We start from the raw sequence: 26,893 nt of genomic DNA, 5'->3' as shown, positions 1-26,893 counted from the left end.
CGTCCTGCCTGAACATTTGCCTCCCGGCCTGCGGTGTACCAGAGACATTGAATACCTTTCCCAGTCTCTTGCAGGTCGGCCCAAGGGTCCACTAAACTGAGACTCCATAACAACTGGTGAATAAAATAAGAAGCTTAGGAGTGAGTGCCAAGGTGGTGGCCTGGATTGCAAACTGGTTGACGGACAGAAGACAATGTGTGATGGTAAATGGAACTTACTCTGAAGAGAGAACGCTGTTGAGCGGAGTGCCGCAAGGGTCGGTGTTGGGACCGGTCCTGTTCAATATCTTTGTGAGCGACATTGCGGATAGGATAGAAGGTAAGGTTTGTCTTTTTGTGGATGACACTAAGATCTGCAACAGAGTGGACACGCCAGAAGGAGTGGAGAGAATGAGATGGGATTTAAGGAAACTGGAAGAGTGGTCGAAGATATGGCAGCTGAGATTCAATGCCAAGAATTGCAGAGTCATGCATATATGGTCTGGAAATCCGAATGAACTGTATTTGATGGGGGGAGAAGGGCTGATGTGCACGGGGCAGGAGAGAGACCTTGGGATGATAGTGTCTAATGATCTGAAGTCGGCGAAACAATGTGTCAAGGCAATAGCTAAATCCACAAAAAGAAATTGGAGTGAATGCTGCACTTCAAGTATACATTAATGAACAGAAGGGGAAGCGCAGCAAATTTTAATGAGTCCCAAAACAACTTCAACGTTGTGAATTTTTCAAAACTTTATTGGCGGCAACTCCATTGCTTAAAGAGACATAATATTAAAACAGGGCCCCCGACACGGACCCGTGTTTCGCCAAACGCGGCTGCATCGGGAGGGACGTATTTAAAGCGGAATTCAAATCCTTGAGCACTTCACGCTTTAAGAATATTTTTCAGCAAGGAGAGCTGAAAAATATCCTTAAAGCGCGAAGTGCTCAAGCATTTGAATCCCGCTTTAAATACGTCCCTCCCGATGCAGCCGCGTTTGGCGAAACACGGGTCCGTGTCGGGAACCCTGTTTTAATATTATGTCTCTTTAAGCAATGGAGTTGCCGCCAATAAAGTTTTGAAAAATTCACAACGTTGAAGTTGTTTTGGGACTCATTAAAATTTGCTGCGCTTCCCCTTCTGTTCATTAAGGGGTAGATTTTAAGAGGCGCGCGAACAGCCTACTTTTGCTTGCGCATCAGACTCAAGCAAAAGTACGCTGGATTTTAGTAGATACGCGCGGAGCCGCGCGTATCCACTAAAATCCTGGATCGGCGCGCGCAAGGCTATCGATTTTGTATAGCCTGCGCGCGCCGAGCCGCGCTGCCTCCCCCCGTTCCCTCCCCTCACCTTACCCTCCCTTCCCCTACCTAACCCACCCACCCGGCCCTGTCTACACCCCCCCCCTTACCGTTGTCGGGGGATTTACGCCTCCCGGAGGGAGACGTAAATCCCCGCGCGCCAGCGGGCCTGCTGCGCGCCGGGCCGCGACCTGGGGGCGGGTACGGAGGGCGCGGCCACGCCCCCGGGCCGTAGCCACGCCCCGTACCCGCCCCCAAAACGCGGCCGACACGCCCCCGAAACGCCGCGTCGACCGGGCCCGCCCCCCGACACGCCCCCGACACGCCCCCCTCCGAAAACCCCGGGACGTACGCGAGTCCCGGGGTCTGCGCGCGCCGGTAGGCCTATGTAAAATAGGCTTACCGGCGCGCAGGGCCCTGCTCGCCGAAATCCGCCCGGTTTTGGGCGGATTTAGGCGAGCAGGGCGCTGAAAATCCGCCCCTAAGGCAATAGCTAAAGCCAGAAGAATGCTGGGCTGCATAGAGAGAGGAATATCGAGTAAAAAAAGGGAAGTGATTATCCCCTTGTACAGGTCCTTGGTGAGGCCTCACTTGGAGTACTGTGTTCGGTTTTGGAGACTGTATCTCTGAAGGGACAGAGACAGGATGGAGGCGGTCCAAAGAAGGGCGACCAAAAAGGTGGAGGGTCTTCATCAAATGACTTATGAGGAGAGATTGAATAATCTAAATATGTACATCCTAGAGGAAAGGAGGAGCAGGGGTGATATGATACAGACTTTCAGATACTTGAAAGGTTTTAATGATCCAAAGACAACGACAAACCTTTTCCATTGCAAAAAAATCAGCAGAACCAGGGGTCATGATTTAAAACTCCAGGGAGGAAGACTCAGAACCAATGTCAGGAAGAATTTCTTCACGGAGAGGGTGGTGGATGCCTGGAACGCCCTTCCAGAGGAAGTGGTGAAGACCAAAACTGTGAAGGATTTCAAAGGGGCATGGGATAAATACTGTGGATCAATAAAGTCTAGAGGATTTGAATGAAGAGAAGAGGCATGGGAGTGGCTTGCGGGAATGACGGTTACTACCTGGAGTTGAATATCCTTATTCAATAAACATACACACGGTTAATGCGACTCCAACATTCTCTATGCTTCAACGGCAAGAGGAAACGTGGAAAAAAGGATTTGCATCCACATAAAAGCAGGGGAGTAGCTTGCTTGTTATGGTGGTTACTACCCCAAACCAAAAATGCCTGATACTTCACTTTCAATGCATATCCAGCATTGCTCTCTGCTTCAACTGCAGGGGGAATGAAGAAAAGATGTTTTATATTCAGACATATACCAATAAGGACTGAATTACATAGTCTGGGTAAAACAAATAAGCATGGGTGTAGCTTGCTTGTTACGGTGGTTACTACCCCAAATCAAGCCTGATACTTCACTTAGAATACATATCCAGAGCAGCCCACTGCTTCAACGGCAGGGGGACTGAAAGGAGGATTTATATTCAAACAACCAACAAAGACTGAATTCACAGGCTGGATAAACAAGCGTGGGAGAAGCTGGCTTATTACAGCTGTTACTACCCCAAACCAATTATCTGGATACTTCACTCAGATGCAGCTCCAGCACTGCTATCTACGATGGTGGGGGTGGAAGGGAAATAGAACCAAAAAAAGTTATTTAAAGGGACAAGAGTAACAGAAAAGTATGAAAAAAAAAGTGTGAAAGCTTGCTGGGCAGATTGGATGGACCATTTGGTCTTCTTCTGCCGTCATTTCTATGTTTCTATATAAATGAACATTTAGGGGTAGATTTTAAAAACATACGCGCAATTTTATAACATGTGAGCGCGTTATAAAATCTGGGGCAGAGCGCACAAGGGGGAATGAAATATTGCAATTTTTGCACAGTGACGCATCGTGGCCTTCCCCAATTAAGGAGCGGACTGGGAGGGAAGTTCCCAACCCTCCTGCCCATACTCTCTCCCTCTTCCCCTGTCCTCCCCGACCCCTGAACACGGCCTTTTTTTTTCTTTATTTCAGAACTTACGCCCTTATTTTACATGCGAGGGGGAATAAAAATTCGGCCTTTAATGGTTATCTTTGAGATCATAAAAGAGTTGGTTTGTTTTTTTTTTTTTTTACTAATGATGGTGCCTTTGTCTTTCACATCAAAGGCATGTGTTGCCTAGAATGTGCATCTGAAGTTTTTTCCTCCAAACTAAACAAATGATTTAAAATTTAAAGCTAAGTTCTGGGTGCAATTTTTTTTCTTTTGTTTTTAGCTGGATTCAATGCCAGAATGTGCAGAGTCATACATCTGGGGTGCGGTAATCCAAAATAGCTGTATATGAGGGGGGTGAAAGACGAATCTGCACAGATCGGGAGAGGGATCTTGGGGTGATACTGTCTAGTGATCTGAATGCAGTGAAATATTGTGACATGGTGATAGCTAAAGCCAGAAGAATGCTGGGATGCACAGAGAAAGGAATAACCAGTAAGAAAGAGGAAGTGTTGATGCCCTTGGAAAGGTGCTTGGAAAGGCCTCAACTAGAGAACCCTGTTTAGTACTGGAGTCCAGATGTCTAAAAGGATAGAGACAGGATGGAGGTGGTCCAAATAAAGGTGAGCATAATGGTGTGAGGTCTGTATTGGACTTATGAGGAGAGGTTGAAGGATCTGAATATGTACACCCTGGAAGAGAAGGGGTGTAGGGGAGATATGATACAGACCTTCAGATACCTGAAAGGTTTTAATGATGAACAAACTTCAAAACTTTTCTGTCATAAAGGAAACAGTGGAACTAGGGGTCACAAAATGAAACTCCAAAGGGGAAAGCTCAGAAGCAACATAAGGAAATATTTTTTCTCGGAGAGGTTGGTGGTTGCCTAGAATGCTCTTTCAGAAGAGATGGTGAGGATGAAAACAAATTCAAAAGGGCATGGGATAAACTTTGTGGATCTTTAATGGCTTGTGGATGATAATGAAGAAAAGCGTTGATGCTTTTAATGCAACTGCAACATCGTTCTCCATTTTGACAGTGTGGGTGTATGGGGGGGGGGGGGGGAGGGAGAAGGGAGAAGGGGTATTGGTTTCTGAAGAAAGCCAGTTTTGGGACCCAACTTTTACAGTCTGTGGTACTGATATGCTGACATTGTGGATAAAGCAGAGAGGACTGCATCTACAGCCAAGACCAAAAGCAAAGCACGTTGAAACAGCATTGCCTGAATTATCAGGAAGGCTGCCAATCACATAAAACTGTTGCTATAGTAATTTTGTTATGGGTTTGACAGTTACTTGGTTTTGATTGTAAATATTACTATCCTTAACATAAGGCATGGGGGTATCCTGCATGGAGTGGTAGTTACTACCCATAACAGACAGATGGTGGCAACCTGCATACAGCAGCATTTACTACCCTTAATAGACACATGGGGGTAACCTGCATAGAGTGGCAGTTACTACCATAATAAACTTGCTGGGTTTAAAAAAGGTTTGGATAATTTCTTGGAGGAAAAGTCCATTAACTGCTATTAATCAAGTTGATTTAGGGAATGGCCTCTGCTATTACTGGCATCAGTAACATAAGATCTTCTTAATGTTTGGGTACTTGCCAGGTTCTTGTGGCCTGGTTCGGCCTCTGTTGGAAACAGGATGCTGGGCTTGATGGCCCCTTGGACTAATCCAGCATGGCAATTTCGTATGTACCTATGTTACTAAGTTATGAAAGGGAAAGGGATCCTCCATGCATCCCAGTTCGGCTTCTGTAAACACCTTAACACGGAATCGCTATTCCTCACCCTTTCTGACCACCTCCTCAGAGGCTTGGGCCAAGGGCGCGACTACCTTCTCGCCCTCTTAGACATATCCTCGGCTTTTGACACCATCAGCCACAACCTCCTCCTCGCCCGCCTAGAAAGCATAGGCATCTCTGGTCTGGCTCTAGCCTGGTTCAAGTCCTACTTATCAAAAAGAAAATTCTCTGTCAAAATAGGAGACTCCATTTCTGCTTCTCACCCCCTGCCACAGGGAGTCCCACAGGGCTCATCACACTCCTCTACCCTCTTCAACCTCTACCTTACCCCGCTATGCCAACTCCTCACTGACCTCAAATTAAAATTCATCCTTTATGCCGATGATGTTCAGATCATTATACTGATTCACAACTCTATCTCCGAAGCTCTAAACCTTTGGGAAAACTGCCTGGCAGACATCAACACCCTGCTAACCAACCTCCATCTGGCACTCAACACCAATAAAACTGAACTCCTCCTTTTCTCCTCCCACTCTCCTTCCCCCCACCCACTTACAAACGACCCCAAACTCGGCATCGTCACAGCCCATTCATTCGTTAGAGATCTTGGTGTCATCCTTGATCAACAACTAAACATGAAGAGATACATCAGCTCCATACTCAAAGATGGCTTTTACAAACTCAATGTCTTAAAGAAACTGAAACCTTTACTATACCCCCAAGACTTCCGTACAGTGATCCAAGCTACTATCCCTTCTAAGCTAGACTACTGTAACGCTCTCTTCCTTGGGCTCCCTTACTCCACGATAAAACCACTACAGATGCTGCAAAATGCTACAGCACAAATTCTCTCAAATACCCGCAAGGGTGAGCACATCACCCCCATCCTCAAAGAGCTGCACTGGCTCCCAATCCTCTCCCGCATCCACTACAAAATGCTGACTATTGTACACAAATCTCTCCATGTCTACAACTCCAAATGGCTCGACCTGCCTTTTAACCCACACCAGTCCTCGAGACCCATCAGAACAGCCAATAAAGGCACCCTAATTGTTCCCCCACTCAAAACAGCCTGCCTCTCTTCCACACGGGACCGCGCCTTTTCAATTGCTGGCCCCTCACTATGGAACACTCTTCCCCCCTCCCTACGACTTAAGCCTTGCTCCTTCAAATTCAAAAAGAAGTTAAAAACCTGGTTATTCAAACATGCCTACCCAAAATAGCACCTTCCCCCCGAGCCACCTGACTCCGCCTCCTCAAGTCTCTGTATCATGTCTCTACTGAGTTACCTCTTGTTGTATTAACTTATCCTTCCAATCTGCTCTTAAGTTTTTCCCCCTTCCAGTTATGCCCCCCTGTTATAATGTATTTTCAGACCTGTTGTTCAAATGTGAACCGGTATGATGTCCCTACTAATACCGGTATATAAAAGTTGTTAAATAAAATAAATATTAAATAAATAAATAAATAAAGGGAGAAAGTGGCATGAGAAAAGTTGAGGAGAAAGGGAAAGATAGTCAAGTGAGAGAACGGAAAAGGTGAGAGGAGAGATAGAGGGAAGAGAGAGGGTGTAAGGATAGTGAGAAGACAAAAGAAAAGGAAAGGGAGGAGAGAGGGGAGGAGGGTAAAGGATAAGGAAGGAAGGGAGGGAGGTGAGGGATTAAGAGAAAAGAAAGGAGGATGGGGCAGAGAAGGAAATGAAAGGAGAGGAGGGGAGGGAAGGGATAAGAGAGGGGAATGAAAGAAAGGAAGGGGGTGAAGGAGGTACACATAAGAACTTAGGAACATAAGACATGCTATACTGGGTCAGACCAAGGGTGCATCAAGAACAGCATCCTTTTTCCAACAGTGGCCAATCCAAGATGCAAGTACCTGTGTTATGTTTTGGTATGGATGTGAATCCTGGGCCGGGGTGAGAGGTGTCACCGCCCACAGGGAGAAGCCCCATAGGCCTCACCGCCAGTAGGCATGATCTCAGTAGCTAGGACACAGCTGTAGTATAGACTTTATTATGGGAGAAAGAGAAAGCATAACCCGTGGAGCAGGGAATGCGGTAAAGGTGCAGCTTTGAACAGAATTGCAGGTACTGCAATCAAAGTACAGTTCTTTAGCTGAGGGGTAAACCCAGGAAGGTACCTCAGATGAGACAATCTGGTAGTGGTCCACAGCGCGGGCTAAACCAGACAGTCTTCTCAATAGAGTAGTAAATACCTCTGGTGTGCATATCTGGTAGTGGCCCACAGAGCGGGGTACGCCGAGGATGACTGTACGAGGCAGATGGTGTAGAGGAGGTCTGAGGTCCTGAAGCCCAGAAGTACTTGAAGAGGAAATAGCAATCTTCCTGCAGTGCAGGGTAGATGTAGCAAATCCTGCTGGTGAGAAAGCGGTAGTGGCCCGAGGCCCAGGGTACACCGCAGAGAGAATCCCAGCAAGGCTTGGTAGAGATGAAGCGAGAAGAACTCACAAGGCTTGGTTCCAGAAGAACAAAGCAGGAAGGCCCTCTGAGGAGCGGATAGCCTAGGAACGTTGAAGAGCTCCCGAGGAGCGGGTACTCAGAGCATTCCCGACTGAGACAGGAACAGGAAGCCCAAGGAGAAGCGGAGGGCCAGAGAACTCTTTGTTAACTCATCTGAGTGTAGGGCCAGTCAGCTTAAATACAGCGAGGTGGTGACGTCATGCGCAGGGACTCCCCCGAGGTTCCCGCCATGACATGTATTAAAGATGGCCCGTGTGAGCGCATGCATGCTAGGTGACTCCAGGAATAATATGGCGGTCGGCATCACCCATGCCATCCTGGGGACGCCAGGGAGGTCAGTGTTCACTGGCGGAAGCCGCCACTCTTCCGAGAATTGACGAAGTAGCAAGAAAAGAGGTGAGCATGAGAAGTCGCAGCCATCTGCGACCGACGGGTGCAACAACCTGGCAAGTATCCAAACATTAAATAGATTCCAAGCTACTATTCCTTATTGATTAATAGCAGTTTATGGACTTCTCCTCTAGGAATGTATTCAAACGTTTTTTAAACACTGCCTAACCACATCATCTGGCAATGAATTCCAGAGCTTAATTATGCATTGAGTGAAAAAAAAATTTGCTCCAATTTGTTTTAAATGAGCTACTTGCTAACTGCATGGATACCCCCTAGTCCTTTTAATATCTGAGGGAGTAAATAACCAATTTACATTTACTTGTTCAATTCCTTTCATGATTTTGTAGACCTCTATCATTTCCCCTCTCAGCTGTCTCTTCTCCAAGCTGAATGCCCTAATCTCTTCAGCCTTTCTTCATTGGGGAACCATTCCATCCACTTTATCATTTTGGCCACCCTTCTTTATACTTTCTCCAGTGCAACTACATCTTTTTTGAGATCCGGCGACCAGAATTGCACACAGTATTCAAGGTGCATAATAACATAAGAAATTGCCATGCTGGGTCAGACCAAGGGTCCATCAAGCCCAGCATCCCATCTCCAACAGAGGCCAAACCAGGCCATAACAACCTGGCAAGTACCCAAACACCAAGAAGATCCCATGCTATTAATGCAATTAATAGCAGTGGCATGCTGCAGTCTCACTATGGAGTGATACAGAGGCATTATGACATTCACTGTTTTATTTGCCATTCTCTTCCTAATAATTCCTATCATTGTTTGCTTTTTTGACCACCACAGCACACTGAGCTGACGATTTCAATGTATTAGGGAACAAGTGAGTGAGTGAAGAAAGGAGAGTGAGAAGGAGAGGAAATATATAGTTAATTCCCACTTATTGCAATATAACAGGCTGTTGCCTTTAGTAAGATGTAGAAAGATCTGTACAAAGCAGAATCAAAAGAGGTACAATCGTTGGATTTATTGTTGGACACTATTGTTACAGAAAACAAAGGACATATATTTCAAAGGATAGAAGTGGCAATGCATAACATGGATCTCAGCCGTGTGGAGTCAATTAATTGTACCTTGATGCTGTTCTACCTCAGCACGAATTACTGTTGCAAGAAGGTGTTCAGAAATAGCTTAGGGCCTATTTTCTACGTAGGCCATTGTGTGTATGTTTGGTAAGCATCTTCATGCGAAAATGTAACCAAAGTGAAAGTTTATAAGTGTTTTTTCAAGCCCTATAGCACCTGAGCTATGTGGATATTACATATGAAAACCTAAGCCTGTGTGTCTGATGGCTCCTAGTAAAAGTGTTGTACATCTTGCAAACCCTATGTGATAGGAAGGAGCCATACATATTGTTGATATGGTAGAATTAGCAACAAGAAGTGTATTTATTTGATCTCTTTGGAGTCAGGGCAGTGGCCATGTTTCAATCACCCAGGAGACCACCAACTGGTTTAGTTCCCATTTTGGCAGTCTTTCCTCCATACTGCCAAGTGTAACAGAGAATGGCCTTCTTCCTCCAGACTTGCATTTATGAATCCAGATCTTTGTTACTTTCTCAAGGAGTTGTCTCGTGCAATTGTGTAATTCTTTTTGCAGTGATTTGCAGGAAGCCGGAGCAACCCCAAACTGGTGACAATTATGGAGATCACACTACACAACTTGTCATTTGCTGCTATGGAACTCTTCAAGCACTCTGTGTTGAAAAGAACTGGGAGGTGCCACAGGTCATGTATGAGATGTAGGTCATTCTCCTTTGTGCTATATCAGATGCCATGAATCCTGGGTATGGCTTTGCTGCCTATGATCCAACTTCTGTATCCATGGGTTAAGATTGTTGGGGATTCCCTTCCTTCCCACCATCCTCTCCATCTCTCTGCTCACCTCTTTTCCCCATCTGCTTCTCTCCTGCCATCCTCTACCTCTCCTATGCCCTCCTTCCTCATCTCATCATGCTTGTTCTTCCTTCTCCCCCCACCTCCTCAGTTACAGTTCTTTGAGGTACTCTTTCACACCTACATAATTTGTTCTTTTCATGTGCCATCCTCACACCAACCAGTTGCATATTCTCTGTTCTAGCACCCTAAAAGCAAAAAACAAAAAAAGATCAGAGAAATGCAAAGCAATAAAGATTTTCATAAACCTCAAGAACTCTAGCAGACAAATAAAAAAACAATATACAGAAAAAACGAAGGAACAGACAAACCTGTAACTCTAAGAAGTAAAATTCTCATCTCCTTTTGTTTCTTAGAATAAACATTTCCTCCATACCTTGTTCCAGGAGCTCTCCATATCCTCCTTGCAGCACTAATAGTGAATGGGAGTGAAAGCCATACATTTATACTCCTTTAAGTGTGTGTGGGTATATGTGAGAAGGGCCTGTATTCCTCAATTAATTTGTGGGTCTCACTTGGTCAAAAAAGTGCAGTACCTAGTTTTACCATGAGAGAGAGTTTTTGGGCTACAACATAGTATCAATACTATATGGTATTTCTGCATCTAATAGCTTATTTCATATATCATATTTTTTGTGTAATAATTCTGGAAAACTGTCTGTGATAACATATCGAAATTATAGCACTTTAATGCATCAGTAATCTGGAAAAAGCAGCTCATTGCTATAAGAACTGGCAACTCAGTCCTAAGGTTGATTTTGTTACATTAACAAGATGTATTATGCCTACATGGGGATAACCTCATCAATATATCTTACTTACCTCAGCCCTTTCTTTCTCTTTTCATTATGTCTGTGGTCACATCCTCACACCCTAGTACTATAGCAAATCTGCAGTCAGATGCAAGCAACTAGGAAGGCATTCCAGAGCATAGGTGTGCCACTTCAGAAAAAATGTCTCCTGGTTGTTACTAGCCTAACAGATTTTGGCCCAGGCAATGATAGTAGTAACTCACCATTACAGCGTAAAACTTTTTGTGGTTTGTATTGTGTCACTAATTGTTTCAAAGACTGTGGACATTTACCATTAAGAATTTGATGAACAAGTTAAAAAATTTTAAATTTCACCCAGTAGTTAATAGGGAACCATTCAGTTTTTTTTAAAACTGGAGTAATGTGAGACCTTAATTTGTCTACTATATTCCACACTCATCCTGTTTGCACACTGCAAATGCTGATGTACAATGTAGTGTAAACATATAGTATTATATAAAATTAAATAGTATTAATTGCTGGTAATCATGGAAACTAATCCAAAGATATGAGAAAGACATTTTTTTTATCGCTTTTGGATTTTTACTGCAATATGACAAAAATCTCAAAAAAGCATATATGTTGGACTTTTTCTTTTTTAAACTTTGAGACACCACTTTTGTGACATCATTCTTGAGTGGTAAAATGGGTGAATGGTAGAGAAGTCTGGGTGACACCTGAGAGAGATCACTAGCCAGTTTGCTGATAACCCCTTATTATTTAATTATTTAGTTTTTCAGGATTATATTGTATTCCCACATATTTTTATTTGTCTCTTTATATTACTAGAGAATCATTTTGCCCATTAAATGACCAGGGTGTAAAGGGAAGATAAGAACATAGGAGAAAACCTAAATGAATTCTTTGTTTCAGGGGAATTTCTAATCAGGACAATTCTTTGTAGGTGATGATTCAAAGGAACTGAAACGAATCACTGTCAATCTGAAAGAGGTATGAGAACAACTTGTCAAAATCATGGTAGCAAATCACCAGGACCTGACAGTAATAATTGCAATCTTGAAATAACTAAAACATGAAGTAGCAGATCTACTTCTGGTGATCTGTAACCTATCATTAAAATCACCACTGTGGACTGGAAGGTAGCCAATGTAAATAATCATGTGGATAAGAGCAAGATGGTTTATATAGTATTCTTGGATTTTCAGAAGACATTTACTAAAGTTCTTCCTCATAAAATGAAAAAGTTATGGGATAGGAAGAAAATGGTTAAAAGGTAGGAAACAAAGACTAAGATTAAAGTCAGTTTTACCAATAGAGAGAGTTAAATAGTGGAGTGCCCAAGGATCTAAACTGGGACTGGAGCTATTTAACTCACTCTTTAATGATCTGAAAAAAAGAGCAATGTGTGAAATAATCAAGTATGCAAATAATTCAAAAATATTCAAAGTAGTTAAAACACAAGAAGATTGTAAGGAATTTTAGGAGGACCTTGTGAGAATGGGGAACTAGGTATCTAAATGGTAGATGACATTTAAAATGGACAAATGAAAAGTGATGAACATGATGAAAACCATTTCTAGTTATATATATGCAAAGCCATGTTGCACATTAGGAGTTACCACTCAAGAAAAGGAACTTAAAGCTGGAACAGTGGGGCAGGAACAAGTGGAAATCGTTTCTGCCTCCCCCCCCCCCCCCCAAGACAGCAGACCAACAATAGAGTAAGGGCTGGGGTGGGGGGAGGTTGGGGGAGGTTAGAGGAGGACCCTGGAGGATGGGAGCTTTGTTTAAGTGGATTTGGTGGGGGAGAGGGCTCAGATCCAAAATCTGTATACATATATTTTTTTAATTTGACCTCAACAGTGGTATTCAAACTGAAACAATAAAAATGAAAACAATTTTGCTAATTGTTCTTTTGTTCCATTTTGAAAACAAAACAAAGTGAAATAGGAAATGCTATTATTATGTCCTATTTCATTTCAACCAATAGCACATCCCTACCAGAGGGGTTTGCCAGATCACAGGTACCATACAAAATTAGTAAATGACAAATGGAATGAGAAGGATCCCTTAAGTAGAAAAGCTAAATAGGTTAGGTTCTTAATCTTGGCTGGGGGGGGGGAGAGGGGTGGGTTTGGAACAGGATAAGGGGTAAGATAAAGGGTATTATACATTTTTGGACATGAAAGTATAATTATTGTAGCTGTATTAAATTACTAAGGGGAGAAACATAAAGCTAAAATGTTTTCATTGTTCTTGGTTTTTGGTAGTATGATGTGTAACAGAAACAATTGTGTACTACATTGTTCTGTTTTATAATTTGTCATTAAAAAGATCTAAATTTAAAATTATGCATGGTCCACAGCTAATAGGGAACAATTATTTACTCCTTCCTATAGGAGAAGGGGACACACTATGACTGCAACTGGTAGCAATTTTAAAACAAATTTAAGAAAATATTTTTTCAGGCAACCCAAAATAAAGCTCTGGAATTTGTTGGCGGAAGATGTATGTAGTCAAGGTTCATAACATAACTGAGTTTAAAAAAGTTTTTTTGACAAGTTTCTGGAGGAAAGATCCAACAACAATTATTGGCCAGGTAGATATGGGGATAACCATCTCTTATTTCTGGGAGTGATGAACATGGAATGGGATCTCCCTTTTTAGTATCTACCAGCTACTTTCTAGTGATCTGCATTGGCCACTGCAGGAGACAGGGTACTGTGTTTGATGGGCCATTGGTCTGAGCCAGCATATTGCTTCTTATATTCATTGATAACAACAGGCATATGCCTCAAGGATTCAATCCACAAACAAAATGTTCCACAAAGATGGCCTGCCTTTATTCACAAGGGAATTAAAGAATAACAAAACTGTTACATAAGTGGCATCATTTATCAAAAGAGAAACATTTCTATTAGGCTTATTGACTGGTTTGGTTTCACAGTATTCTATTATATATCTCCTGATGCAATGATGTTTGCATTGACACATATGTCGAGAGGATACTATCTGGGAGCAATTTTCAAAACTATGCAGATTGTTGAAAGTCCAGAGGGCTCTTTTCCTAATAGACTTTGCATCAGTTTTCAAAGAGAAAGAATATATGCACTTTCTCTTTGAAAATTTCCTAGGGGAAAAAGTACCTGCAGCGATTTCTACCTATTTTTTTCTGCAGATATTTTTTGAAAAGCAATATATATAGTTTTGAAAATCCAGAACTACACATTTTGTTATCTCTCCCAAACTAACACCACCTCTTATCCCACCTACTTTTCTCACAGGTAAAAGTGCACATATTGATTCTCACATGTCCTTTGGCCTGCATAGAGGGTGGGCAATTTTCAGACTGCCTGTTTACCTGGATAAATAGTCATTTATATAGGTAAAGGAATTTTGAAATTTCCCTTTATATCTTCTTCTGTGCAATGTCTATTTTTATCAAAGCTAATAAAAATAAGGAAGATACATTTTTCTGATGGCTTGTACCATTATAAATCTTTGATTCCTCATTCCTCATACACTTCTATTATTCAATAAAATAAAAAAACTTCCTTTGCATTCTTGGTCTCCATTACCAGAAAAAAATTGCAATAAAGCTTTGCAGATGATTTCAAGTAAGACGACATACATGTGTTACACAATGAACTTTAAAACACATACGACATTACACAAATCCAGCAAAGGTCTATGAAGGAAATGATGCCTGTGCCACTTTGGAATTAGTCTTCTTGCGTAAAGCTGTGCAGATGAAGTTACCCGCTTCTATCACTTTGTAAAGATTTACACCCTAAAATGAAGAAAAGAAAATGTTATATTTATGACTGAATTAGGAACATTATACTTTGAACCTTATCCAGAAATTCTCTGCTAATGGAAAAAGCATGTTTACTTACCATAAACATGTTCTCCATAGACAGCAGGATGAATTAGCCATGATTCATAGGGTGGCATCATCTGACCATGCCAAACGGACCATTCTCTCTATGCTCATAGGACTTTTGCTCTGCTGACCATGTGGGTGTTGCCTCATGAACCCCTCAATCAATTTTAGATATAAGTCAAGCTAAGTAGCTAAGTCAAGCTAAGTCAAGGTAAGTCAAGCTAAGTAGTTGAGTCTCATATAACATTTGCTCTGCAGGGACTCCCATGTGGGTGTTGCCTCATGAGCCCCCTCAGTCAATTTTAGATCTAAGTCAAGCTAAGTAGTTGACTCTCTAGGGAGGCGGGCAGGTATTTAAGAACATAAGAACATAAGAAATTGCCATGCTGGGTCAGACCAAGGGTCCATCAAGCCCAGCATCCTGTTTCCAACAGAGGCCAAACCAGGCCACAAGAACCTGGCAATTACCCAAACACCTAGAAGATCCCATGCTACTGATGCACTGATGCAATTAATAGCAGTGGCTATTCCCTAAGTAAACTTGATTAATAGCAGTTAATGGACTTCTCTTCCAAGAACTTATCCAAACCTTTTTTGAACCCAGCTACACTAACTGCACTAACCACATCCTCTGGCAACAAGTTCCAGAGATTTATTGTGCGTTGAGTGAAAAAGAATTTTCTCCGATTAGTCTTAAATGTGCTACTTGCTAACTTCATGGAATGCCCCCTAGTCCTTCTATTATTCGAAAGTGTAAATAACCGAGTCACATCTACTCGTTCAAGACCTCTCATGACTAATCATCCTGCTGTCTAGAGAGAACACCATTTATGGCATGTAAACTCACTTTCTCAGTCAACAAGCAGGGCTGAATTAGCCATAACATGTGGGGACTCCCAAGCTGAAGGCTGCAGCAGAGCATTTCCTAAGCAACCACCATAGAGAGCAGTTTATTGGATGAACATGGTAGGCAAATCTGCTTGTTTGAATGTATTGTCATGTTTTGAAAGATTGTCCAGAGAGTAATGGGACATATGTGCACTGACAACCTAGTTGCAATTTTGCTCATGTCTTCAAGACATACAGCTCATAAATAAATCACTGATGCAACCATGGCTCTAACTTGACGAGCCTTGATTGAGTCTGTAATCTTATGTCATTTGGCAATTGTTATGCCCAGTCAGTTAGGATCACAAGAGATGAATAGTTGCAAGGCTTGATGATGTGGCTGAGTTCTTTTACTGTTGTAAGCCAAATCTTTTTTACAGTCTAAGGAATGAAGGACCTTTTCATCTTCATATGTGAATGGCCTCAGAAAAAACATAATTAACATTATGGCTTGATTAATCAAGAAAGCTGACACCATCCTTGGTAGAAACTTTGGGTGTTTGTGGAACACCCCTCTATTGTGCAAGAATTGCATACAAGGAAAGTCATGAATTAAAACTTGATGTTCACTGACTCTTCTGGATGACATGTTTGCAACAAGAAATAATCATTTCACGTTAGAAATTTGAGAGAAACTGACTCCAACTGTTCAAAAGATGAATTCATAAGTTGTGTTGGAAGTATGTTCAGGTCCAATGGAAAAGGTAGTTTCAGAACCAGAGGTTTGCTACGCCATAAGCATTTCATGAACTTGGATACCAATGGAAAAGTGGATATTAGCATACCCTCAATTTGAACACAGTAAGCTGCTATGGCATTGAGATGTACTCTGAGACCTGAGGCAGAAACAGAGATCAAATTTTGAAGTAGCTCTTTTGGTTTGTATGTGAATGATTTCAATAAATAGCATGATACCATGAGGAGAATCATTTACATTTAAATCCATAATCTTTGCTAGTTGATGGCTTCCCAGTGGACTGTTGCGCCTGTCTGTCGCAAACGGCTGTGACCTCTCATGCTCACCTCTTTTTTCACTGCACCATCAAACCTAGGACGAGTGGCGGCCTCCGCCAGTCATCGCCAACCCCCTGGCATTCCCAGGACAATGTGGACGCTGCCGACTGCCATCTTGCTTCTGGAGTCACATAGGCGTGCGCGTGTGTGCATGGGCCAGCTATGTACATGTCATGGCAGGAACCTCGGGGGCGTCCACTCCGGATGACGTAGTCTCGCTACCTGTACTTAAGCAGACCGGCCCTATGCACTGACGAGTTAGCAAGGAGTTTCCTCGTTGCTGAATCCACTTCTCTTGGGCTAAAGGTTCCAGTTCCTGGCTTGCTGTGCGAACGCTCTGAGTACCCAGTCCTCGGGGGCTCTTTTGTGTTCCTAGGTTATCCGCTCCTCGGATGGCCTTCCTGCCTTTGAACTCCTGTTTGTTCTACTTCTCAGGACTTCCCTTGGAACCACTTCTCGTGAGTACCTTCTTCATACTTCAACTCTACCAAGCCTTGCTGGTATTCCCTGCAGTGTACCCAGTGCCTCGGGCCACTACCGCATCCTCCTCAGCAGGATTCGCTTCACCATACCCTGTGCTGCAGATTGCTGTCTTAACCTCTTCAGGAACCTTCTGAGCTTCCGTACCTCTGACTACCTCAGCATCACCATCAGAGTACAGTCATCTACGGCATACCCCGCGCTGTGGGCCACTACCGGATCTTTTGAAAAATCATTAGACCTACTTTGAGTGTAGGTATTGAAATTAAAATTCTAACACTGAATATATTTTTATTTAAAATTGACACATAAACGATAAAAAATTCTTTCTTACAGCGACAGAGCAATATTTTGTTCTAGGTTTGATTATATTATAAACTATTTGTGTGACATATTTTACGGTTACATGGGATGCCCAAACATATTGTATTGGACAGAGGTGTGCAATTCACCGCCAAGTTCTGGAAGGCATTATGTCGTAAGTTCGACATTGCATTAGACCTGATTTCTGCCTATCACCCCCAATCTAATGGACACATGGAGAGAATGAAGAGAACCCTCAAGCAGTTCATCCGGGCCTATGTCAACTCTAGGCAGAATGAATGGGCAGAGTTGCTACCTTGGGCAGAGTTTGCATTGAACTCGCATCCGGCGTCCGCCACTGGTTCCACTCTTTTTCAGATAGTCTATGGCTGCCAGCCTCTTCCACCATTTCCTATGCCATTATCTAGAACATCACCCACTGCTCAGGCTACTGAGGATGAGATTCATCAACTCTGGACTAAAACCATATAGCTTCTATACAAAGCTGGACAACGGGAAAAACAATTCTATGATGCTCATCAACAAGCGACTCCCCAGTTCAAGCCAGTAGATAAGGTATACCTCAGTACCAAATACATTCGGCTCAAGCAACCTTCAGTCGATTTGCTCCACGGTATATTGGTCCCGTCACTGTCCTTCGCTGCCTGGGTTCATTAACTTACAGCTTGAAATTGCCACCTTTGATGAAAATACACAATGCTTTCCACTCCTGAAACCGCTCATCCTTTCGAAGTTCTCTAGCAAAACACCTGATCTACAACCTTTGGATGCTGAAGAGGACATCGCATATAAAGTTTATGACATCCTGGATGTACGTAAAAAGGGAAAGCATTGGGAATATCTCATTTCCTGGGAGGGTTATGGACCCGAAGAGAACAGCTGGGAACCTGCCGCCAATATACTGGACAAGGAGATGCTACATCGTTTCCATCTTGCTCATCCTAGGAAGCCGAAACCCCCTGGAAGGGGCCCTAAGAAGGGGGGTACTTTTGCGCCCGTCGGTCGCAGACGGCTGCGACCTCTACTGCTCACCTCTTTTCTCTCCTCTGCTTCTAGTCTGGGGAAGAAAGCCGTCTCCGCTTCTCCATGCCGACCCTCATGGCATTCCCAGGCGGTGTGGGTGCTCCTGGCAGCCATTTTACTTCCGGGGTAACCTAGGGTATGCGCTCGCGCCTGACCCCTTCTTGAGTGCATCATGGCGGGAACCTTGGAGGTGTCCTCACCGCATGACTTCACCCACTTCTACTACTTAAGCTCAGCTGATCTTCAGTACGACGAGTTAGCAAGGATTCCAGTCCTGCTTATTCCTCCATTCTGTGACTGGTTGCTGTTCCTGTCTGAGTGTTCTCAGTACCTGCTCCTCTGGGGCCTCGCTCATACTCAGGGCTATCCACTCCTCGGAGTGCCTCTCTCACTGCTTCTGCTCTCTTTCAGTGAGTCCTGCATCGTTCCTTGGACGACCTGGGCCTGCTCTGTTCCAGGTCTTCTCGGTGCCTACGCTTCAATCTACTTCTTCAGTGCCGAGTGAGTACAGTGCCTGCTCTCCACCTGCCTCTACCTTCACTGTGTGCATTCTCGGGTTACCCTGCTCTGCGGCCCACTACCGGATCCATACCATCTTGTGCAACTTGCCACCAGCGTCCGGCCTACTTCGCATTGCAGACCACTACCGGATATCGCCTGCACAGACACCAACAAGAGAAGGTATTCTTCAGGGCACCCCACGCTGAATGATACCATCGCCTCTCTATTACCTTGTGTACATCCATCCACTATCTCCGGCCTATTCTGCATTACGGGCCTCTACCAGAGATATCCTACACAAGCACCACTGAGAGGAAGTATTTCCAGGTCCATCCCGCGCTGCGGGCTATCATCGGAAAAAACCTGCTTGCAGGTCCTACATCTTGGACTAAGTTCATTACCCATTCCTCGGGTTACCATTGCAGTATAATAAAGTTATTTCTCTGTTGTCTACTGAGACTCCGCTTGTCATGGTGAGTCACAACAGGGCTCCTCCCTGTGGGTGGAGTCTACCGTTACCATGACCCAGGGGCCCACTGTCTAACTCTAGACACACAGAACATGACAGTATTTATTAAATATGCAAGTATACCATTTCAAAAATACTTATTTGTGTGCATAGTTGAAATCATCGGTTCGCTGATATCTCTGCCAGTTCACCCAGTCCATGTCCAGTTCACCTGTACCTTCTAGCACATTATCCTGAATCCTCATCAGTTCATCTAGACCACCCACCCAAAAATTGCAGATAACAGACAAGTCTTATTTCCTTGTGCCATTCAATTAGCAGGTGTAAAAGTATATGAATACATTCTGTAACATATACATGAATATCTCTTAAAGAATAGCACCTATCATGTGTGCTTTCCAGCCCAGAAAGCCCAAGCTTGCTCCTTTTATCTACCAGTAAAATGTACACATGAAATGGAAAATAATAAGCACTCTCAACATTTATAAAATAGTGTATCTTGCAGTACTTATGCATATATATGATATTTTTATACCTGAAACCCCTTTGCAAATTTACTCCATTATGCACAAAATATCTACATAACTGAACTACTGTATATTTCCAAAAATAATGTAGAAAATAAAATTCCTTTAATAAATAATATTTTCAAAATCATTAAATTTATGAATGATAATTTCAGGACTACAGATTCATATTCTGTTGAATTGAAAACAACTTACTGTATTGATTCCTAAACCATTAAGCATGTAAATCACATCTTCTGTGGCTACATTTCCCGTAGCACCTTTTGCATAGGGGCAACCACCTAATCCAGCAACAGCAGAATCCACAACACTAACTCCCATCTAGAAGAAATAAAAGAATACATAAATATCATTGTTTGATCTTCTGTTATGTACAATACAATTTGGGGGAAATTTTCAAACAATGCACTCTGGGACAAAATCCTTTGAGTACTTTTTTCCCACAGACTATATACCAATTTTCACTGCAAAAGTACATGCACATTTTTGCTTCAAAACTTACCATGGACATTTGTATCTGCTTTTTATGTTCTTTTCTCATAGAAAATAACATACATAGATCTGAAAATGAAATCTACACATGTATTTTTCCTTAACTGACCTAAATTCATCCCTCACAGACTTCCTGCTTTAGATGTGTTACACTTCCCGGCTGTGCTGGTGCTGCGACCGAGCCTGCTCACCTGGGGCGCCCGTCTACCAGCTCCTCCCTCATTCCCAATGCTGCTCGTCCGCGGCTTCCACGAGCATCCCCAGGCCCATCGGGGTCTTCTACCTCGCAGCGCTCCTTGCGTTGGGGCTCGGCGCCCTCCTCGGCGTCGGCCCTGCCCCCTAACGTGTGCGCACGGAACACTCCTGACTTTAAAGAACCAAGCGTGGGAAACTCACGGGCTGCACCCGATTCTGATGTCACCTGAGCCCTGTATAAGAGCAGGGCTCAGTCAATAGCTCATTGCCTTGGCAATCGGGTCGTACACTCCGGTGTTCTCTAGTTTCCCTGTTCCAGTGTATCCTGTTCCAGCATCTCCTGTTCCAGCATCTCCTGTTCCTTCGTCTCTCCATTCCTGGTAGTATCCTTTGGACTGATCTCATGGTACTGACTTTTGCTTGCTCCTGACCACGTCTGACCGCCGCCTGGAACCAACCTCTGCCTGTCCACTGACCATGTCTGACCGCTGCCTGGAACTTGACCTTTGCCTCATCTGACTATGCACAGACTGACTACAGGTACTGACCCCTGCTTCGGTTGACCATTCTGAACTGATACTCTGGCCTTGATCCTTGCTATCCACTCGGACACTCTATTCTGGCCACCTGCGACCTCTGGACATTCTTACTTGGACATTGAATGTGCACCCTTGTTCGTGGTGGGCACTCCCCTGTGCTTCCTCTCTAGGAGACCCTGCGAGGCCCACCTAAGACCAGGCGGCCTGGGTACCCAAGGGTTCAACCTGCGGAAACCCCGGGTTGCTATTGGCGAAGCTCCAGCTCGCCTCTGTCTCCTCCTGTGCTCCGTCTCCTGGTGGCAGGCGCTCTCTGGATCCGACCAGAGGGCCGTACCAATCCTGCACCAGGCCAAGGGTCCACCTCCGGCAGAACAAGATGCACTCAAAAACATTGTTATTATTATGTTTTCCCTCTATGGTAAGTTTATTCTTGAATTCTTTCTTGGCCTGCAAGTTAGGTATAAAACATTAATAAAACAGGCCAAGAAAGAATTTATGATTTTGTTTTTCAAAGACTAAGATTCAACAATCAGCAGATCAAGTATAATATCCAGATTCAAATAATCGTGGTAGCAAGACCTGCTAAATCAAGATATTATAATACATAATAAACTTAATTACTATTTTCATTTTATACCTCATCTTTTTCCAGCAAGGACTCAAAGTGACTTGCCACAGTGCAAAAATCAAATTACAATCATATATAAAATACTATTAAAAATGATCAGATGATAACAACATAATCAACACTTTATACCCTTCCCTACCTTATACTAACCTCCTCTTTCACAGAGGAGCCAGAAAAAAATTAAAATAAATATCTCCAACAGAAAAAATACAATTAAAAATGTACAATAAGAAAATACATACAAATGAGAATTCAAAAGCACCATAAATACATACATTAATAACCAACTTCTTTCCCAAACCTAAAATCCTAATCCCTTAAAACAGGAAAGCTCTAATATCCCTGCTACAAAAACCCACCCCCAATTAAATAAGAGTGTGAGCTCTCCCTTGAACTCTGAAGGAGCTAGGATTAAGGGGGCAGAGAAGGTGATAGTTAAGTGTTAATTTGCTATAAGCTATAGTGACACTATGTACAAGGGAAAAAAGTAAAAAAATATTGCAAATGGCAAATTTTCCGAATGAGAGCAATGAAATTGGCTCCAATACATATTTCAGCCATGAGCCTATCTTTAAAGAAATTAATAAAAGGATCTGAAAAACATATATTTATGTGTACATTTGGGGGTCCAGTTTTAAATAGTGCCCGAGTACACGCACAAATATTCCGGGAAGGTTATTTTAAACGTGCGCATAAGTATTTAAGTGCACATGCCGGAGTCCCCTACCATTTAAATTTACTTCTGCTATGGATAGTGTGTAAGTTTTAAAATAAACAAATCAAGGCTAGTCAGCGGGGTTTGAAGGGTCGGGTCTAATAGGGTAAAAGGGTAAAAGGGAGGCTATCTAGCTAGGGGGATTAGGAAGTCCTATCCTTTACTGGGGTGAACTGGGAACAAACTGGGGAAACAGGTATTTGCATCAACGCACGTGCCTAGCAAAAATCCCCAGAATTACATGGTAGAGGAGGCAATTTCGTGCACATGCATGCATCTGTATAAAATTGTGCACATGTACATGGGTACTGCTGATTTTTGTAACATACATGCATAAAGGGCGTATATGCTATAAAATGGTCATGACCATTGGCACAAGCCGGCATATGCACGCACATGTGCGCCCATGCGGCTGTTTAAAAATTACCATCTATATGTGTAAATGGCTTTGAAAATTATCCCTTACTGTGAGAGACAAAACCTTGTTAAAAGGACAGAAGTTTGAAATTCATGTGAAACTAGAAATCACAGATAGGTTTCTGTTTTGAATCGCACTGCCCGCGGGTTCCCCCGCGAGCAGGCTTTGCTGACTCACCATGCTGCTGTATCTTCAGCCCACGTGGCAGGATGCCGCCGTCGGCCCTCCCACTCGGCCGGAGCCGCGGACTGAAGTTTCTTCTGCGGCCCGGAGGCCGCCCTGCATCATCCTCTTCACCGCGGCCGGAGCCGCAGACTTTCTGCTTCTCCCTCGGGGCCCGGGATCTCCGCCGACGTCATCTGCCTCTTCGCGGCGCCCAGGCCGCAGCCCCGGGCTGGAGTAGCGGCAGGAGCCGCCCCCAGGGCCTCCGGCAGCAGCTGGAGCCGCTGCTCACGTTGGGCCTGCATCCCAGGCCAGCCCTGCCTCGTCTGACGCGCTACGTCGGTGCAGGCCGCTGTCCGCGGTCCTGCACAGCTCCTGCTCTCCTCCTAGGCGCGCAGCCGCGTCTTCCTGCTTCATTTAAAGGGCCAGACACAGGAAGTGTCTTGGCCCCACCTTGGTGACTGTTTCCTGCTTCAGCCCTATAAAGGGCTGTTCCGTCTGTTGTTCCTGGCCTTGCATCATCGTGGAGTCTTCGCTCTGGAGGCTCCGGCCTGCCAGAGCCCATGTAAGGTCTTCTAGTCTTGTGGAGCTCCTCATCATGATGTCTTCTTGTCCTACCATGTCATGTCTTCGTGCCTGAGGTCCTCGTCCAAGTGTCTTGTTCCTCTACATCCTGGTGTTCCTGCCTTCCGTGATGTTCCTTCCTCCATTCCGCCTTCAATGCTCTCGAGCCTTCTGGTCCGGTAGGCCGGGGGTCCCTCAGATGCAGTACTCCTGAGTGGACTAGCCTGCTGCTGGACGGTTGTCCTGTGCTCCTGAGCCGTCAAGTCCTGGTTGTGTGTTCCTGTGCTGTCCCGCTCCCGTCGTGGTCCGTGACCAGTCTGCAAGGGCTGTGTAGGGCGCGTACTGGGACAGGGTGGTCCGCGACTCAGTCCCGCGAGTGGCCTGAGTAGGGCGCCCTGAGAGACAGTGCCTATGTCCATGCCTTGTGTTGTCTATGTCGATGTCAAGTGTCTTTGCCATGGATGCCGTTGCATCAGCCAAGTGTCTTCGCCAAGGATGCCGTCACATCAACCCCGAGTCTTCGTCCATGGATACCTTTGCATCAACCCAAGTCTTCGTGCCATGTGATGCCGTCGCATCAAACCAAGTCTTCGTGCTATGTGATGGTGTCGCATCAATCTTCATGTCTACGTCTCAAGGTTTGTCTGCCCTCAACCTCAGGCCAGGCCTGCTGCTCCATGCTGCTCGCAGCAGGTCCGAAAGGGCTCGGAATGGTCGGAGGACCATTCACCTTCCAACATCCTTGGATGTTGGCCATGGGAGCTTGCCAGCACGATTGTTCAGTCACGCGGAACCACCGTCAACCCTTGGCTTGGCCCAGAAGGTCTGGGCCGGGCTGAGGCCCATGGGCACACGAAAACACCCTTCTCAACAGTTTCCTGCAAGAGACTCACTTAACCATCTTGGAGCATGACCATGTTTGCAGAGATTGGGTGGGTCTCATGCCAGTTATGTGTATCTTCCTTAAATTCTAAGCACAGAGATACAGGTATACTGATTCACAAATCCTTGCCCATTAAGTTGCCTTGTTTTAAGCTTGAACTTGAGGGGCAGTTTTTAATTATGAACAGCCTCCTTTTCTTAAAGTATTTCATGCTGGCTAATATCTATGACCTTAATAATGATCATAAAAAATTCTATGCCAAAATCTGTAACAGTTTTTGATGAGTTTAATCCAGGTCCATTGATTATAGAATTAGAATGTACTGCCAGTTCTTCTTGTTTTCTTGATAGACCTCTGTCTTTCTTCAATCTACTCCGCCTTCCAGCTTCTTTAAACCTTATCAATATTAGCAATCTGAAAGATGTGTGGTGGCTTCATTAACCTAGATGTAGAGGCTATACTTACTTCTCTCCTAGCTTCAACTCCTATAGTAGTATCAAGTTTTTCTTCTGTATACCTTCAGTCTTTATTATGGTGGATTCAAGGGATATTTTGCCCTCCTGTAAAGATATGTTGCCAAGTACACCTCCAACCTGCAGGTAGTGCTCTGAGCTGCTTGAACTGTCTGTCTAATCCTCCCAGCTCTGTGCTTCTCACTTCCCCCTGGTGGCCATCTTGTTTCCTGTATAGATTTGTACTTATACTGAGGCAGTTTCAGCAGTCAGTTGCCAGAACTTAATCCTACCTTCTGGACCTCATACCTTGGTTCTTTCCTATATCTAGAACATTGCATTATTTTCAGCTATTATCTTCAGCGCTCCTATTTGTTATCCTACTTAGGCTCCTGGATTTCTTGTTCGTTTTTGCACCTTACTCTGTTTCAGACCCCTTGCTCCCTTTCATGCCATTTTTCATGCCTCACTGGCTATCAGCACCGGAGGTCTCAACCAAAGGGAATGTGGCTGGCCTAGGCGGAAGTCTCTTTGTCTGAGTTGCCTGAATGTAACTATCCTAGCATTTGGCTGCTCATTCCTGGGCCAACTCACAAATGGCAGCTGTTACACCTCCATTATTTTGGATCATCACATAATCTCTGTCTCTTTAAATTTTCAGATGGTGTCAAGACCTAGAAGCTTCTATAACTAAACACTTCCCTCCTGTGGATTGCTCAGTTAGGTAGGATAGTGAAATCCATTGTTGAGGACTTCAATCTGCATCATATTGCTGAGGAATATTCTTCTGTGCTCAGGTGGAATCATTAAAGATGAACCTAAGAAATATAGTTTATGCTAGTAACCTATCTAAAATTAGAAAAGAAAAAAAGAAGTTACTGGGAACAATTGCAGGACTCAAAATGCCACACAAAGTGGATTCCTCCCCTTGTACATTGTGCAAAGTTTCCCTGGCAAGAGATGAGAACATAAGAACATAAGAAAATGCCATACTGGGTCAGACCAAGGGTCTATCAAGCCCAGCATCCTGCTTCCAACAGTGGCCAATCCAGGCCACAAGTACCTGGCAAGTACCCAATAACTAAGTCTATTCCATGTTACCATTGCAGTTCTTGCAGATCTCTCAAACAGTGAAGTTGTTTGAATAAGGAAACATATATTCTATGTACGTTGGGATAAACCAGCGTGGAGATAAATCTCTTCTGGCAAAAGTCAAAAAGATCTCTCAAACAGTGAAGTTGTTTGAATAAGGAAACATAGATTCTCTGTATGTTGGGATAAACCCACATAGAGATAAATCTCTTCTGGCAAAAGATGTAAAGAAAAAACAAGCTGCCACAAATGCTAATTGTATCTGCTTGGCATATGGGACCCAATGTCACATGCCAGAGGACATAAGTGAGATTTTCAGGGCCTTTTATAACTTATTGTACTTCCCTGTGTGCAAACATATTTGTCTTCTAGAAGAGAGTTAACACCCTGAATGTAGAACCTGTTTTTTTTAGTGGGCCTTTTGGTTCCCTGTAATGACCTTGCTCGCGGAGCCCATCCTGTGATCAGGCCTCTTCACTTACTGTCCGAGCCGCCGCAGACTGTCTCAGTGGCCTAGGCTGCCTCTGGTCCATGCCGCTGCCGCGGACGTTCTTCCCGAGCGGCAGGGAGCCGCTCCGATGCCGCCCTCCGCGGTAGGAGGGCCGCCGCTGTCTCCTTCCACCTTCCGCGACTAAGAGCTGGTGCCTTAGTCTTCGCAGCCTGGTGCCGCCCCGGGACACCCTTGTCTTCGCAGCTCCGAGCCGCCGTCGCTGACTCCACCTCCGGCAGGGAAAGACATCGCTGGGATGCCTTCAGACAGCAGGAAGCTGCCGCTACCTCTTATGCGGCCTGTGCACCGCCGCCAGGACCTCTGCCTGCTCTCCATCCATGTGGCAGGGCCGCCGCTGTCCAAGGTCCTGCTCCACTCTCTGGGCCCTCCTCTAGGTGCTGGCACGCACTGCTTCTTTGTATTTAAAGGGCCAGCAGCGGGAAAAGCCGGCGGCCCCACCGGAAGTCTTCTTCACTCCACTTCCTGCTTCAGCCCTATAAAAGGGTTCAGTTCCTGTTCCTCGGTGCCTTCGGATCCAGAATTCACAGTTGTCTGTGTTCCTCT

At 44.3% G+C, this 26,893-nt stretch overlaps 1 protein-coding gene across 1 annotated transcript in view; it reads right to left on the bottom strand.

Moving 5' to 3' along the window:
- Positions 1-13,437: 13,437 nt before the first annotated feature.
- Positions 13,438-26,893, bottom strand: part of HMGCLL1 (3-hydroxymethyl-3-methylglutaryl-CoA lyase like 1) — a 250,155-nt gene continuing 236,699 nt past the window's right edge. The window contains exons 8-9 of the mRNA XM_029595695.1: positions 19,895-20,020; positions 13,438-14,380 (exon numbers count right to left, since the gene is read on the bottom strand). Coding sequence (XP_029451555.1) covers positions 14,279-14,380; positions 19,895-20,020 — 228 coding nt within the window. The 3' untranslated portion in view covers positions 13,438-14,278. The remainder of the gene's footprint in view (positions 14,381-19,894; positions 20,021-26,893) is intronic.

The sequence above is a fragment of the Rhinatrema bivittatum genome, chromosome 3, assembly GCF_901001135.1.
Source record: "Rhinatrema bivittatum chromosome 3, aRhiBiv1.1, whole genome shotgun sequence".
NCBI classification, from domain to species: Eukaryota; Metazoa; Chordata; class Amphibia; order Gymnophiona; family Rhinatrematidae; genus Rhinatrema; species Rhinatrema bivittatum.
Note: the sequence above shows the minus strand (reverse complement) of the source record. Positions and strands in the feature narration are given on the sequence as shown.